The 16,225-nt window shown below is 35.4% G+C and overlaps 1 protein-coding gene across 5 annotated transcripts; it reads right to left on the bottom strand.

Annotated features, from left to right (window-relative positions):
• Window positions 1-1,841: 1,841 nt before the first annotated feature.
• On the bottom strand, window positions 1,842-12,160 carry LOC109827392 (probable protein phosphatase 2C 12). 5 transcript variants are annotated; one of them, XR_002243415.1, is made up of 11 exons: window positions 11,590-12,159; window positions 9,358-9,529; window positions 7,431-7,584; window positions 7,291-7,354; window positions 6,636-6,743; window positions 5,104-5,229; window positions 4,783-5,012; window positions 2,903-3,105; window positions 2,698-2,813; window positions 2,084-2,255; window positions 1,842-1,986 (listed from the first exon to the last, which is right to left on the bottom strand). XR_002243415.1 is itself a non-coding variant. In XM_020394403.1 (9 exons), exons 1-9 carry the CDS (start codon window positions 11,794-11,796, stop codon window positions 2,779-2,781), a joined length of 1,281 nt encoding a protein of 426 aa, XP_020249992.1. In that variant the 5' UTR covers window positions 11,797-12,160; the 3' UTR covers window positions 2,288-2,778. The 5 variants fall into 5 exon arrangements, 3 of the variants coding, with proteins under 3 accessions (XP_020249992.1, XP_020249991.1, XP_020249993.1); XR_002243414.1 differs by having other exon boundaries at window positions 1,979-2,255; XM_020394403.1 differs by lacking the exons at window positions 1,842-1,986; window positions 2,084-2,255 and having other exon boundaries at window positions 2,288-2,813; window positions 2,921-3,105; window positions 11,590-12,160.
• Window positions 12,161-16,225: the final 4,065 nt, after the last annotated feature.

Genomic DNA, 16,225 nt, shown 5'->3' with positions numbered 1-16,225 from the left:
TTTCTTTTCTCATTTAAATGATGGTGAAAGAGGTTCTGCTAAAAGTCAGAGGAGGTAGAAAAGGTGTTTATAGTTGGAGGTTATAAGAGTTTGGAGGACATAGAGGCTGCAGTAAAGAAAAATCATGACCAAGGTGTAAAGTATGCAGTCCACACAAGTGGGTCACATTCTCATAGACGCCCCTAAAATCTAGGTGGATAGTTTAGGTACTGTCTAGACGTTAGGTAGGCGCCTAGATGAATGTCTAGGCGGGCTAGGCGGGGCTTCTTAAAACATTGCCTAAGAGCATCTCCAACCACAAAACCCAAAATGGTGTAGTTTTTACATCAAGTTGGTATAGTTTTTACACCAAATCACTATTCCATCTCCAACCCATTACACCAAATTTTACACCAAAAAGAATATTCCTTTTATTATTCTTATCTTTTAACATTTTAACTATTTAAAATATTTAACAAATTATGTAATTATATAATACATTACATATAATTTATTATAATAATATATTTTATGAATAATTATTTTATACTCTAATTTCATTATAATAAATTTTTTTGAATTTTATTTTAATAATTATTTTATACTCTAATTTTATTATAATAATTAATATAAGTTAATATATATTATTAATATAAATATAAAAAACAAAAGCAAAATAAAGTTTAGGAAAAAAAAGCAAAAAGAAAAGAAAATATGAATAAAAGAATAAAGTTTAGAAGAAAAAAAGCAAAAAAAAAAAAAAAACTGAATTTTATTTTAATAATTATTTTATACTCTAATTTTATTATAATAATTAATATAAGTTAATATATATATTATTAATATAAATATAAAAAACAAAAGCAAAAGAAAGTTTAGGAAAAAAAAAGCAAAAAGAAAAGAAAATATGAATAAAAGAATAAAGTTTAGAAGAAAAAAAGCAAAAAAAAAAAAAAAAACCTGCGCTATCGCTACAGTGTTGCGCCATTTCTGGCGCAACACTGTAGCACCCCGCTAATTTAGCGAGGTGTTTGGCGCTCCATTAGAGCGTCAAAACACTCCAAAATGGAGTTTTGGCGCTCCATTGGAGTTGCTCTAAGGTTAGCTTCTTCTTATTTGATGATTAAAATTTTTTTTCCCAATGTAATGTGATATGGTTCGGTGCTTGGTCTAGCATGAAGAAGCAAGCCCAATTGAAATTTCAAATTTTAGAAAGTGAACGGTATATGTAATTCTCGAATTGGATTATTCCAGTACGTATCAGTGAATTTGTAGGATAAGAAAGACAAATATGCATGCAAATAAAGAAGATGATTGTCGAGATTATAATCTGGTGTGCTTTGTTCCTATATTTCTTAAACTAGTCTCTTGAACAAATAATTAACGCGATTTTTTCAGTTTTCAATCTTCCATAACTTCATCTTCTTCTCCAGGTAGATAGTATTCATTTCTCAGGGGTGGTTGTTTTGACATTATCTGAGTGGGTATTCTTATGATTGAATCAGAAGTAGGAGCTAACTACTTGGCCAAATGCCAGGGTTCGAGGCTTGCCTCCTGCGTCCCTGAAGTGTCCTACTAACTTGGTGTCTTGGTTTGGTTGGGGAAAGGGGTACCCAGTGCACCTAAGATTTACTGGTAAGGATGGGAGACTCAAACTCGGGCCTTTGCTCGGGATCCTCCTGCCTTGCTAGGTTTCCCTCGTATCCCCAAAAAAACAAAGAAAAAAACAAAATAAAAATAAAAAGAGGAACTGTCAATATCTCGGCTCATGGTCGTATTATGATCTCTCTATCATGCTTCTTGCGCGAGAGCTCAGAATATCCTTGTGTAAGTACCACATGAAAGGAGTTGAAACAACAACATTGGCACGTAATTCCCGCGCACAGATCTTCGCATTTTGTATTGAAGATTGCAAATGATGGATAACGCATGTTGCTCCACCTCGACGACCAATTACATCAAATGAATGCAAATGCCATGTCTCGCATTTACCGGTTTATATCAAATCTGCGTTCATCCATTACATCAAAGATTTAACACTTTCTGTACAAAGAAAAATAATTCAGATATCTAATGACATTGCAATGATAGCAAGATGCCCTACATAAGATACTGAGCAACTTTCCCTTATGCTCCACGGCATCGCATCTTTAATTGAAATATTTGGACGATGACAAAGATCAATGTGATGCTGTTTCCCAACCCAGGAGGCATGCAAGTGATACCAACAGTTGCCAAGAGATCAGCCATACTCAAAAACATCTATCTAGAGGAAGCTGTGCATACAAAAAGCTCTGAGAAATTAACATAGCAAATATATTGAATAGATGATGCAATGTTGAAAGAATGTTTCCAATAATTTTCATTTCTGCACAAACAGTGGAACTTGACAATTAAATACGTGTAAGCTACCCTCTCTGTTTGAAAGAAAATTCTATGATGACTTCCAAACTTTACCACAATAACACAAGGTATACCCCCGAACTTTGCCCCTTTTGCTAATTCATATACATGGCAATGAGCCTAGAAAGAAATGAAAATATAAGGTTTCTCTGCATTATTAGAAGAGGTAAGGCCTCTGTAAAAATTCTGACCCTTTCCTCTAAGTGCAGAATCACCACAATGTGCAGCTAAACTCAGCCTTCTACCAAGATTAGGCGTCAATGCTCGTCTCTTTACAGGAGAACGAATAAATCAATGGGAAGCTTTCAAATGTACCTTCGAGTTAGTTAACTATCTCCGAAACTTTTGTTAACCTCCGGTAAATTTAAAATAAATTGAATGTAGTGATGATTCGGACTATTCACTTTTTCTCCTTCCTTGAGATGAAGAATCTGATGTAAACAAAAACAAGAAAGGAATATGAAAGATTAAACCACCATGCAACAGTAAAAAGGGTTGAAATGATTTATGAGGTGGACACCTTTAGAAGAGCCCTTGCCTTCCATTTTCTCTTTTTTGCCCTGGCAACTAGAACAAAGGAAAGGACCGTCCCAAGGACGAACTTTTCTAGGATGTGAAGAACCCTCATGCACTGAAATGCCTTCACCAGGTTTCATATCAAGCTGGCATACTGCACATGTGAAAAGTTTAAACATGTTGCAGAGTGGGTATTCCGTGTCTAACCTGCAATAAACACATTAAACTATTTAACTGATTTCAAATATGACAATAATCAATTAAGATAGTAAATTTAATGCAAAATAGCAAAGATAAATTTCCCTTAGCTCTAAAGAGTTTGATATCAACCAAGGTTGATCACAAGATCCACAATGATCTGAATCTCTTTCAAGTTCCTGGTTCTGGAAGGTGTCTTGTAAACCAAAGTATAGAAAAAATATCAGATAATTTGCTGACTATTGAAAACTTAAAGAAATATGACAGAGGTCCTTCCATACCAAAATATTATCCTAAGTTAATCTAAAGAAGAAGAATCTACAGCATCTCATAGGATTAATGATCGCCTGCAATGCGAGTACTACGTAAGACCTCATCATCTAAAGCCCAATGAAACACAGATTTTAACACAGAAGGCTCAATGGGTAATTTACAAAGTTCCACAACAGCAACTTAATGTCAGTTCTGTATTCAGAGCATGAACATGTCGAGATTGAGAGGGACATGAAAAAGGCTCTCTGTTAGAACCTAAGCCTAAGAGACCAGTTGCTCAGTGGGGCAAAAATAACTTACTGCTTGCAGTTTAGAGCTTATGCTACAAATAAATAGTTACCATCTAAAAATTCCAAGACTAGTGAAGAATATAGGAGGATGACTAAAAGAAAGAAATGCACTAATCTCCAACAAATGAACCATGATATAAGCAAAAGAACCAAAACAATGGGAGATAATCCTCTCTTGAGGTAAACCAGAGGTCTCTACAGTAGCATCTAAATCAATGATCCACACCTTTCAATATAGCCTACAGATCCCTCTCCTAACTCGATCAGTGTTGTGCTTTTATTTTTATCCTTCCACTGCCTGTCCCAAGCCCGGACAAATGAGAAGAGTTTTTGTCTTTGATAGTCTAAAAAGCCAAGGGTAAATTATACATAAATACCCTATTGTTTGTCCGATATTGCACCAAAATACCCTAAGTTTAAAACCCTACACTTAAATACCCTAAAGTTTCTAAAAAGTTGTACTTTAGCACCCTAATTAGGGTATTAAAGTGCAACTTTAGAAACTTTAGGGTTTAAGTGTAGGGTTTTAAACTTATGGTACTTCGGAGCAATATTGGGCACAATTGGGTATTTTTTAAGTGTAATTTATCCAAAAGTCAATGTAAATCTTAGTAGGCTCTCCATGAAATGAATCCTAAAAAACATTTGTCGGTGCCGTTAGATCCTACTCATCTCAGAATACAGGCCGGCAGAAATCAGAACTTACCAATTTCTTACCTATGCATCCAGTAGTCACAACGAAGTCAATCGCATTGAATTAAAAAACCAATATGACTGTACATTTGAGATGCACAGTTAGGACTTCCAAAGTCCTGATTTTCTGGCATGTTAACTTTAAGATACATGAGTACTAATAAAAGTTATCATATATCAATTCTGGACCAGGCGTGCTATTACTCAACCCAACCGCATTTATACGAACATAATTATAAGCCTATTGGTCCTAACCCATGTAGGTTGTTGCAGCCTATTTATTTACAAATCCAAATTTTCCTCAATAGTGTAAGTATTTATTGTCAAAACTCCTTAGCCTTGTTCTTCGACTTCAAAATGTTCTTACAAGACATCATTCAGTGAGGTAGAAACAATTGAAACATGCTACCATAAGGGTTTGGTCGCATACCTTTGGGACAGCATTGCAGATCCATCCTCAAATATTTCCTCCACGAATTCTGATTCAGGAGAATCATTATCAGCATGCGACGAAGACTCACTAGATTTTTTCCTAAATATCTTAAACACCCCTTTTCCTGGCTTCTTTGGATTTTGGGAAGGAGTTGGCTTCTCTGGTGGCAATATATCAACCACAATGCACGTCGTATCATCTCTTAGTCCTTTACCTTGTACAGCTTCCTACATGAGAAACCGAGCAGTAGGAAGCAATCAGTCATGGCAATGCAAGTATTGCAAAATGGAATTATTCAAAAATCGAAACCGCAATTACCTTGACAACTTGAGATGCTGCAGCATCCGGTGGCAAACCTCGACAACAGCTAAGAGCCTGCTCAAAAGTGAGAGCATCCCACACACCATCGCTTGAGATGATAAGGCGTCCTCCAGCACTGCTGAGCTGCAATCACATAGAATTTCTGATCTATACTCAAGTATAAGTAACAGAGAACAAGAGAGAAGCAGAAGCATACGATCAAGTGGTTATGATTTGCAATATTTGAATACTGCAAATGTCAACTTGCAATTAAAAATTCTTATTATTTGATATGCTTGTAGTAATTCAAAAAACAATGTGCCAAAAGGAAAAAGAAGAACTATTGGAAAGTAATATACTGCAAACTTAGCTACAATACCCTGCAATGAATCTCCAGTAGGCTCCAAGTTGGTTCAGGCAAATGCCTTCATGATATATCAAGAGGTCAAAACTACAGGACAAGGAATTTAAAAAGAATTTTTCAGAATCTTCCATCACAACTTGTAAGTGCTTTGAAAGCTACAAGGATTACAAAGATGAACACAGACAGCTGCGCTCATACACAAATAAAAGTATCCATAAATTGCTATTAGAAATTAACTAGTAGAGCTTAGAGAATAAAAGTAAAGCACATCCTAACTGTTATTCTACTAATATATTTGGAACAAAACAACTGAATGTGCTGTTTTGACAGCTGACAGTTTAATCTATATGAGGAAGGCGCAATGAAGCTGCATTTCAAATAGTAAACAACTTCCATTAGGATAACACTGCACAATAACTAACTGGATGTTGCATCAGCCAAAAGGAGCTCTTCCGCTAGCAGGAGGGATAAAAGTAAATTGTTTTCTCGACGATCACTCTTTCGACCAGCATATGGTATTTTCAAACATTCAGATTATCTTCTTAGTTGTGGCTTTGCACTGAGTGTGTTGCAATATTAGACATGGTTTATATGTACACAGAAGTTAAGAAAGAAAAAAGGTTCTATATTTGATGTCCAAAATGAAGGGACTTTAAACACAAAGGCAATGAAGATAACTGACGGATAAAAATTGCACCTTGTCTGAGAAAAATAAGCAAAAGAGCCAATGGAGATGGAATCACATTTCCAAATCTCAGCAATAGGAGGATATCACCATATTCCTAGAGCATATGCCCATTTCACAAAGGCACAAATCCTATGGAGATGAATGAAGGAGGGAAAAAAGAAGGAAGTCTATTCAATGCTTTAAGTTTGTTCATTCAACACTGAATTGTTTGCCAACATATAAAATTCTAATAGCAAGGAGCGACTCATGGCAACTGATGCATGGTAATGATACTATAAAGTCACGATGCATGTAGCAAGGAGCAAATTAGGCTGCAAGTATTTTGAATGATAATGCAATTTCATGCAAAGTAATAATAAACATTCAAAGTAAGAAAACCAAATGCCAAATGTCAAACAAGCAATTCCATGAAAATTACCTTGCAAACTAATCGATCTGTATCAAATGAATGAAAATCAAACTAGAAACAGGTTCTCCGTGGGTAATATAAATACAAACCTTCACTTGCTTCACATGAGGGACAGGAACAATAAATTCACCAACATCCATGTCTCCAATAGACCTTGACAAGCATAAACCACCAGGCCAGCACCTAAGAGGACCAAACTGTAAACACAATTTTCGTTGTTAATTAAATAGCAACAAAAGAAAATTATGGTTAGATATTTAAAGGCACAAAAAAGAAAAGAGTTCCACTTCCTTTGAAATGTAATCAGAAAAGAACAGGTGCTGCATGTCATGACCTAAAATCTAGGGATATTTTCAGTAACACACCACATAAGCGTTTGCAAAACTGGTGATGTCATTATATCCCAATTAAGATAAAGCAGCCTCTTAGTGATCTAGCATTAAAATCTGAAACTTTCGGAAGATTTATATACAGCTGTAGCTTATATATAATATACAAATTTATTTACACCCTAGAATCAGCAATGTACAAACTACCTTTAGTTATTCAAGGATACCTATAGATCCGTCAGCCCATTACAAATTAAATGTTATGGGAAATGATCTTGTGGAGGAAAATGATGGCTGATATACAGAAACAGTTCCATACGTACACACACAGCCAACCGTGAATGAACTGATTTTCAAGTGCGGATTCAGAAACTAAAAGAGACATAAAATAAATTTAGTGCTTCAGTAAACATACTGAAGTACCACCGCCAGTGTTTAGTCTCCCAACTTCACCACCACTTGCTGTTACACGTTCCACCCTACAACAGGAGTGACCATCAGACCCTGAAAATCAATAGTTTCACGACTAGAAAACTAAAATGTACTGAAACTTACTCTTCCTCATTAGTTTCCAGCCTGTGGTCTGCTGACAAACAATAAATAGAACCTTCAGCAGATTCCAGTATGCAAAGTGAATCACCAACAGATGCTACAGTTACAACCATCCCATCTATGATTACAAATGTTGCAGTTGTCCCTGACTTTTGGGCTAAAAAAAGAATTGAAGAAAATAGTTAAGATTGGCACCATAATCACGTTAACCATATGTACAAAACAAGTAACTGCTCAGGTATACGCATACACCGACAGATTCAATCAGAAGTTTCATAAAAGATGGCTATTGAGAGATATAGACAGGCATATGATTGGCACTTAAATAGATTTACCCAGACAATATCTTGCTCACATTTAAAGCATAGGATTGGCACTTAAACAGATTCTAATCAGGTAATATCTTTCTGACATTTATTGCAGGAATAGCTCAATCCAGAAACACTTGCTAAGGAAAATGGTGATGCATTATTATACCCAGCCTGTTTTTTCTCTAGGACATAACTAGCTACAATACCAGTTGCCTACCATAGTCTTTAGGACATGGTGTAAATGTTAATATTTTGCTTCTGTATATATGTACGAGTATGAATTCAACTAGATTGTAATGGGATGTGTTACCCTTCTCGTTGTGTATATCTGCCAAGTAATAAGGCTGTACATAATGCAACTGCGAATGGGAATTGAATTTTGAGATGCATATGTGAAGCACTACAAGCTACTACATTTGATAGTGATGTTAAATCTTCATTAGAGTTGGTAACTTAATGTTTAATCCATGTAGTTACTGGTTAAAGTTACTGCCATATTGCTTATTTGATAAAGCTGATTTTTCTTCTTAATATAATTAAATCATTTAAAAAGACCTGTTTCAGATAAAGAAAAAAAATAGAAAAAAGAATTCTAGCATCAGTATAAATCTAGATAAGTAATAATCAACTGCACTGAGTCAAATTATAGGATTTGACCATGCAAAATTTTGAGATATGCCATTTGGTATTGCCAAAGGTCCTCATCACTTCACGAAAATTCCAACATTGTGGTGAGGGTTATTGTTTTACACTCTAATATGCCCCCACTGGTTGAGTGCCCTTTCATGGACCTAACATGGACTCATAGAGTGGTGCCCTTTTTTTAATCCGCTTTAGAAATTCATGGCTAGTAAGATTTGAACCTGAGTTGCATTGGTACATTGGTACCATGTCAGAGATCCCTACCACTACACCAAAACTCCAAGTGTGGTGAGGGTTAAGGGTTATATTTTTATTTCAATCATGTGTAAAAGTCATACACACACATGCACACAATTATGAGTGCCTGTGTGGACATATGTGTGTACAAATATTATATATTTAGTTCAAAAAGTGAAACTTAGAAAATCCAGGGTTAAAAAAGCATTTGACAAACGTTGTATAGTGCATGTACTAAAGTATAATTATATCATATATCCAAGTAATTTTTTTTTTTTTTTTTTTTTTTTTGGGGGGGGGGGGGGGCGGGGTTCACAAATAACTGCATTTAAAATAGAGTGAAAATTCAAAAACCACCTTTCTAGTTCAATTTATACAGATACCACCTTTAAAGGTCTTTCTGGTTGCAAGTAACCGCCTTGATCTATTTTTTGATGAAAATTTCAATTAAAAATCTCCGCAATACCCTAAAAATACACATGCTAGGCACATGACATGTATAATTAACAAAATTGACATATTTTCCAGTATGTTTTTCAAGGGCATTTCGGGGACATCAATCAAAATTTAATCATAAAATAGGTCTAGGGTTGATTGCAACCAGATCTCCCTTTAAAGGTGATTTCAACATAAATTAAACTTGAAAGGTGGTTTTTGTATTTACACCCTATTTTAAAGTTGATTTTGGTGAAAACCCCCTAACAATAATAGCAAGTAATTTTCATTTACACCTTTCATACCTTTAGCTTGGAAATCCTTATCTGTTTTAACAAAAGCTGAAACCAGGGCTCTAGGTAATGCTGTTATCCACTCATCCCTGCACAGATCTGAAGGGATTGCACCTAGAACATTGTTTAAAAGATTCTCCTTGGCATATATAGCAGCAGCAGGTCCGTTGTGCCCATCAAAAATCTGAAAATAGAGGGCAAAAGATCCTTTAGAGTCCTCCACATGAACATAATATGTAGTTAGATTCACCAGAAAGAACTAAATATAAAACAAGCATGCTTAATACTCAGTAAGGAGACCAGTTTTGCATGAATAGTTCAAACTAACATGTATGCTACCCACTGTTTTAAAAAACCTCCGCCTAGTCCGCTTAGGCGTACGCCTAGGCTTAGACGGTACCTAGGCCGCCTAACTAGCGCCTAGCGCCTAGACGGTATTTAGGCTGCCCATCTAGATTTTACGAGCGTTTAGGGGAGCATTGTCTGCTTACGTGGATTGCACCCTGTAGGCCTTGATTTTGATTTTATGTGTCGTAGCCTACACGTCCTCTAAACTCCATTAACCTCCAAATATGAACGCCTCCACTACATCCTCTGACCTTCAGCAAAACATCATCGACCACCACTTAAATGAAGAAAGAAAAAAAACGCCCAGAAACCGTTTAGGCGCCCGCCTAGGCGACTAAGCGCTGGGCGCCAAGTCCGACGCCTAGAAGCGCCCAACGTTAAATGTAACATTGATGCTACCATTATTATTTAAGTATAAAAAGATATCAAGACAGCATGTAACTACGAAGACGGCCTTTACTAATTACTAGAGCTCTACAGAAAAAACAGTTCAAATAGAAGACCTAAAGAAATATGCAAACCTACACACAACAAGAAAAGGTAAGAAAAGATGTTCAAAGGCATAATGCCCATGGTCTTAGGTGAATTTCAAGTTTTCTACACATGAACATGTTTGACTAACGTTCATGACATGATTACGCACAATTGAAGGGTACTTTTAATGGATCTGAACAGCATGTAACTACGGAGATGGCCATTACCAATTAGTGGAGCTTTACAGCAAAAGCAGTTCAAATAGAAGACCCAAAGAAATATGCAAACTTACACACAACAAGAAAAATGTAAGAAAAGAGGTTCATAAGGCATAATGCCCATGGTCTTAGGTGAATTTCAGGTTTTCTACACATGAACATGTTTGACTAACATTTATGACATGATTACCCACGGTTGAAGGGCGCTTTTAATGGATCTGAACAGCTTGTAACTATGGAGATGGTCATTACTAATTACCAGATCTCCACAGCAAAAGCAGTTCAAACAGAAAACCCAAAGAAATATACAAACTTACTCACAACAAGAAAAGGTAACAAAAGAGGTTCACAAGGCATAATGCCCATGGTCTTAGGTGAATTTCAAGTTTTCTACACATGAACATGTTTGACTAACGTTCATGACATGATTACCCACAGTTGAAGGGCGCTTTAAATGGATCTGAACAACAAAAGGGGTTTCTGTAATAAATGCTAAAGATTGGGTATAAGGATCTCTGATTACTAGAGCTGTGTTCTTTTCTATATTTGAGGGATATTGACATACTTCAAATAACTTAAAGTAATGACGGTATGTGAAATAAGAGGGTATTTTATTAATTGTAGGGAAGTTTTGAATAACATAAGGGCTTGTGAGGCTATACATAATAAGCAAGTTCTTTGGGATATTATTTCTTTTATCGCTTCTTCGTAAAATGAACCAAGACACAATTTCTAGAAGTAGCACAATAGAACCTACCGAAGTATACAAGACAAATTTGGAAAGAAGTTAATTGAAGCTCCTCATTCTGTTGTCTTTTCCCCTTATTCAAGCACCTCACGTATCATACACATTCAGAATTCTTCCCCCACCCTCTTTAAACCTTCAAACAAATTTTCATTCAAGCGCATTGCCTTTTATAAGTATATACATTTTACACTTCTCAACGATAAAACCTTTGTAATACAAGTATCATGGATACCTCGAGAAAGCAAGTAGATAGTATCTATATAATACCAGTGTCTCAACAATAAACCAATTTCACTAATAATGCCGACCTTTAAAAAAATGTCATGGAATTGCTTTCATCTCCGGCCACAATTTCCAAAATCCTAATTTGACGACGTTAAAAAAGGATTTCTACCCCCCAAAACCTACGATCGCAAACAAATCAAAAAAAAAAAAGAGGAAAAACTTTAAATTTACCGCAAAAACGGCGAACGTCGTCGACCCATCGCCGGGGACCCGCTCGCATTCGGTCTTGAGAAACGTAAAGTCCTCGCCTTTCTTGCTCTGATTTGCCTGCGCGTGGATTATATCGGGCTTCTCCGGCGTTTTCTCCGTCGACAGCTCCCGCTTCAGGAGAACTCCCAGCGGCAGCGTTTGATTGTCCTTGGGTTTCGTCATCGACATTTTCCCTTCGATTTTCCCGTCTTTTTCTCTGGCGAGGGAGAAAGAAAAAGAGAGGAGCTTTCACGATCAGGAAACGATCTCCCTTCTGATTACAGGGGAAATTGGGGTCGAGATTTGATCGAGAAAAGGCATGGGCGGACTCGAGAGAGATTCGAAGGAGATGCAATCAATCACATTTGGGGATTATTTGTTTCCTCTTTTCTTTTGGGTAGAAATTATGGGGATTTAAATTGGGGAATTTGACATTACTGAGGGGTTTCGATTTGATTGATGGATTTATTAGAGAGAGAGAGGGAAGACGAGGGGAGAAATTTTGTTGCGATTCTGGTTTATCTCTCTTTTCTTTCTTTTTTTTCTTTTTTTTTTTTTGGGTGCAGTGTTAGGGGGGAGAACGGAGAAAATTATAATTAGCGGATTAGTCGGGCTTTTAGGGGGAAAAATTATGACACATCAACGGCGCAATTAGCGTATTTTGCTGGGGCCCATTTGATTGCTAGAGTTTTGTTTCCGATTCTTTTTGCGTATTAATCCCTTTTTTTTTGTTAGAATACTGACCTAAACTTTTTTGAGTAGCTATAAGTGTACTACCCTCTCGGAATACTACTACAAGAAATAAAAGAGTGGGATCTTGTTGAGTCACCATTTTTGTTTTTTTGGCTTTTAAAAAAGGATCCTATTCTTTTGTTTCTTGTGGTATCAAAGTAGTATCAAGAGTAGTACCTTTATCATTTTTCAACTTTTTTTTGGGTAATTGTGTATTAGTCCCTTAAATCAATCCTAATTGCCAAATAATCCCTCAAATTTCAATATTTGATTATTAGTTCCTTAACTATTCATTAATATTGCAATTTCATCTCTCTAATACAAATTCTGTTAATTTCTCTAAGTCTAAGCTTTAACCCAACATCTAAATCTGTCCAGTTGCAGAAACAACTAAGAACTGGAGTTGGACATGGGTCGGATCGGGCCCGACCCGTGAACCGGCCTGATCGAGTTTATGGTCGGGTCGGCTTCAACAGGTCCCGTTGCCTGAGTGGGTCGGATCGAAGGCTCTAGTCCCGAGCCTAGGGCTAGACCCAGCCTAACCCATGGTTTGCGATAACACTGTCGAGCTAGACTTGGCCCACGGCTTGTCGGGTGTGCGGTTCTCCCATGGTTGTTTTTTTCCTTTTTCCTTTTTAATCTTATAATATACAGTATATGCTTGAATTTATATTTAATTTATTTGTTACCATTTAAAACTTTTTATTTAAATTTATATAGATATATATATAAATATATATATATATTATATATACATATATTATATATATATATATATACACACACACACAGTGTATGTCTTTATGTGTGTGTGTGAATATATATTGTATAAAAATGAACATTACACAAAAACAAGCATCACAAACACATGTATATATGGTTCGGACTTTGGAGGAAGTCTTACATCCACGTGAAATAAATAACTTTAGTTTATATAATCCTTACAAAATGGGGAAAATAAAAAATATTTTAACCATTAATGTTCTGAGAACTAAATAACTCTTAAGTTATATTCGTCATATTTGTAATGAAAAGCTTTTGTTTGCTATCCCATGGACTAGGCTAAAACCTTTTTATATTAATGGTTACTTCTGTTAGGCTAGGTTTTTTAGATTTTTAATTTGGACTCAATTTGGCCAAATAAATAAAAAAATAAAAAAAAATATGAAAAACTTAGTCAGGCTAGTTTAATGTTGGGCCAGACCAATAGTGGGTTGAGCCTACTACTTTGATCCCTGGTTTAGAGCGAAATCTAGCATGGCCGATCCCCCATGAAATTATGGGCGGGTTGAGCCCAAGCACGGCATGGGCTATGCGGGTCTTGAACCATGGCAGGATGGGCCAGTTTGACTCATGGTTCGAACCGACCCATTGCCCACCCCTAGCAAGAACAAACAAGAACGTAAAGATTATCTTTCCAAAAGGATTTCAATATCCTTCGAAACCAAATGCATAATTAGAAATTTAAGTTCATTAAGATTTTTAACATTATCATCAATTCAAAATTCAAACAATAGCCAAAGAGCCTCAAAGGTAGAGTGAGGGGGAGAGAGGGGGAGAGGGAGTTGTAATGTGGCTAGCAAGGAAGGGGACTGTTGAATTTGGACTGATATTGAATCAAATCCATTATGATTGATATCAGTTGCTTCTTGTTTAGGGCCCGTTTGGATAATAGAAGTATTAGAAGTAAGAAGTATGTTACGAAAGTAACTTCCAAAATTATGAAATAGGAAGTAGAGGAAATAGCATTTTTTTTGTTTGTTTCATATATTTTTAGAAGTAATGGAAGTAGAACTTCTTCCTCTTCATTTACTTTTTTCGTTTGGATAATATTTGGAAATATTACTAGGAATTAATTAATATACGTTGCTTCCATTTTATTCTTGTTTGGATTGTCATTGAAATAAAAATAGAATTGTTGTGGGTTCAAATTAAGTGTTCCTATTGAAACCGCATGGCATTGCAAAAATACTTCATATTTCAGATACTATATGAAACTATATTAATTATCACACACACTTCAACAATATAGTTAAAGACTTGCAATTTGAGGATATAGATATAAAATGACTAGAAGGGGAAGTAGTGGGGACTAGAACTGCGAGTTAAAGACTTGCAATTTGAGGATATAGTTAAAAACAAAAAAAGAAGATATAAAATGACTAGAAATTGGCGAAGTTGGCGGGGACTAGAACCGCGAGTTTAAAGACTATCGCCATTTTCTAGTCATTTTAAAGTTAAAGACTTATAATCCTCAAATTGCGAGTTAAAGTTTCGTCATGCTCTATTTTCTATGGATTGTGATTGACAATAACAGTTAAGTATTGATTTCAAACGTACACATTATACCCCGTGTTTTCTTATCGCAATTTGAGGTTATAAGAAGGAAATCTCATCACTTCCCTAATTATAGTTTTAAGAATCTTTTTTTTTTCTCGTACACCCCACCCTACATCAACTTCCGTCGCATTTCAGTGCATTAGAAGACGGAAAAATATAAAGGAAATAGAGGTGCCACGTAAACACCACGTCATCATTTAAGGAAGTAGTGGAAGTAAATTTTTAAGAGAAACAAACATACATTTTTTGCCTAGAAATAGCAGAAGTAGCCTCTAGTTCCTCTATTTCTGCTATTTCACAGTTACTTCCGTGCAAACAAACGGGCCCTTCGATTAAGATCCTATTGATTATGGTCAGTTTGTTTGCACATAAATAAGTGAAGTAGCAAAATTGATGAAAATAGAGATTACATGTGCTAGTTTTAAGTAAAAAATATTATTTATTTTCTAGCTACTTTTACTATTTCCTAAAATGATGATGTGAAGCCTATGTGGCATCTTGCTTTTTAAATCAATTTTCCTTTCATTAGGGTATGTTTATCAACCAGAAAGTAAATGGAAAGTGCACCGAAAATTAAAATATGGCTCTACTTTCCATTTTTATCCCATTTGGCATTTGGCAAGTGAATGGAAAGTGATTAAAAAGTAAAGAGATCCATATCAACATTTTAGCTCATTTCACTTTCTCCAAATATTGGAGAATTTTCGGAGAAAGCGGATGGAAAGTGAAGAGATGGAGAGAGAAAATATTTTTTTAGATTTTTTAACGTATTATTTTAGTTTTATTTGTCCACTTTATTGCTATTACTTTCTGTGATAACCTAATAGAACATGAAGAAAGTTAGTGCCATATCATTTACCACCTCAACTTTATCTCCTTTTATTTTCTAAGATACAAACAAGATTTCGCAAAATAGAAAGTAATAAGAAATACGTTAATCAGAAAATACTTTCTCCTTTTTTTTCACTTTCTATTTATTTTCTACATATCAAACAATGCCCAAAGGCTCGGAAGTATTCTAATATGCAATTTTAGAATAAAATTAGTATTTGTATTATATGGATATTCTTGACTCTAAATAAATTCTTAAAATATCCTCTATTTTTTTTAAAATGATATTTTCAATTTCTATCCAAATTGTTGAAGTTAAATCTTTGGTTCACTTCTTATTTTTGATATTTCATTTTGTAATAGCCCCAGATAAAAACTAATAAAATATATTAAAAAATAAACAAATAAATAAATTGTATATCGGTGTTTCTCACCGCCTCCTCCTATTGGTGTTTCTCACCGCCTCACAGTAAAATATATAGGGAGGAAATAGGGATCAAATTCGGGTAAAAAAAGAGAGAGAGGGGAGAAGGAGAGTAGCTAAGCCCTCTATCAAACAACTCATAGCAAGGTACAATCTTCTATTATATTTTACTTGGTTGAATTCATGTAATAGAGCATGATAAGCTATCTTGGGCAATCAAATGGAAAATAAAATAAATTGAAGCTAAATTATGTTATGAAATGGTTTGTGAAGTGATTTTTGGTATTATTA

This window comes from Asparagus officinalis, unplaced genomic scaffold (assembly GCF_001876935.1).
Source record: "Asparagus officinalis unplaced genomic scaffold, Aspof.V1 AsparagusV1_Un171, whole genome shotgun sequence".
In the NCBI taxonomy this organism is placed as follows: domain Eukaryota; kingdom Viridiplantae; phylum Streptophyta; class Magnoliopsida; order Asparagales; family Asparagaceae; genus Asparagus; species Asparagus officinalis.
The sequence above is the reverse complement of the archived record's forward strand: the minus strand, read 5'-3'. Positions and strand labels throughout refer to the sequence as shown.

Coding starts and splice junctions, on each gene's coding strand:
- LOC109827392 (XM_020394402.1), bottom strand. CDS start 11,796: ATGTCGATGACGAAACCCAAGGACAATCAAACGCTGCCGCTGGGAGTT. Junction 5,013..5,103: donor CAGCATCTCAAGTTGTCAAG/GTAATTGCGGTT, acceptor TTTCTCATGTAG/GAAGCTGTACAAGGTAAAGG. Junction 3,106..4,782: donor TCTGCAATGCTGTCCCAAAG/GTATGCGACCAA, acceptor TGTTTATTGCAG/GTTAGACACGGAATACCCAC.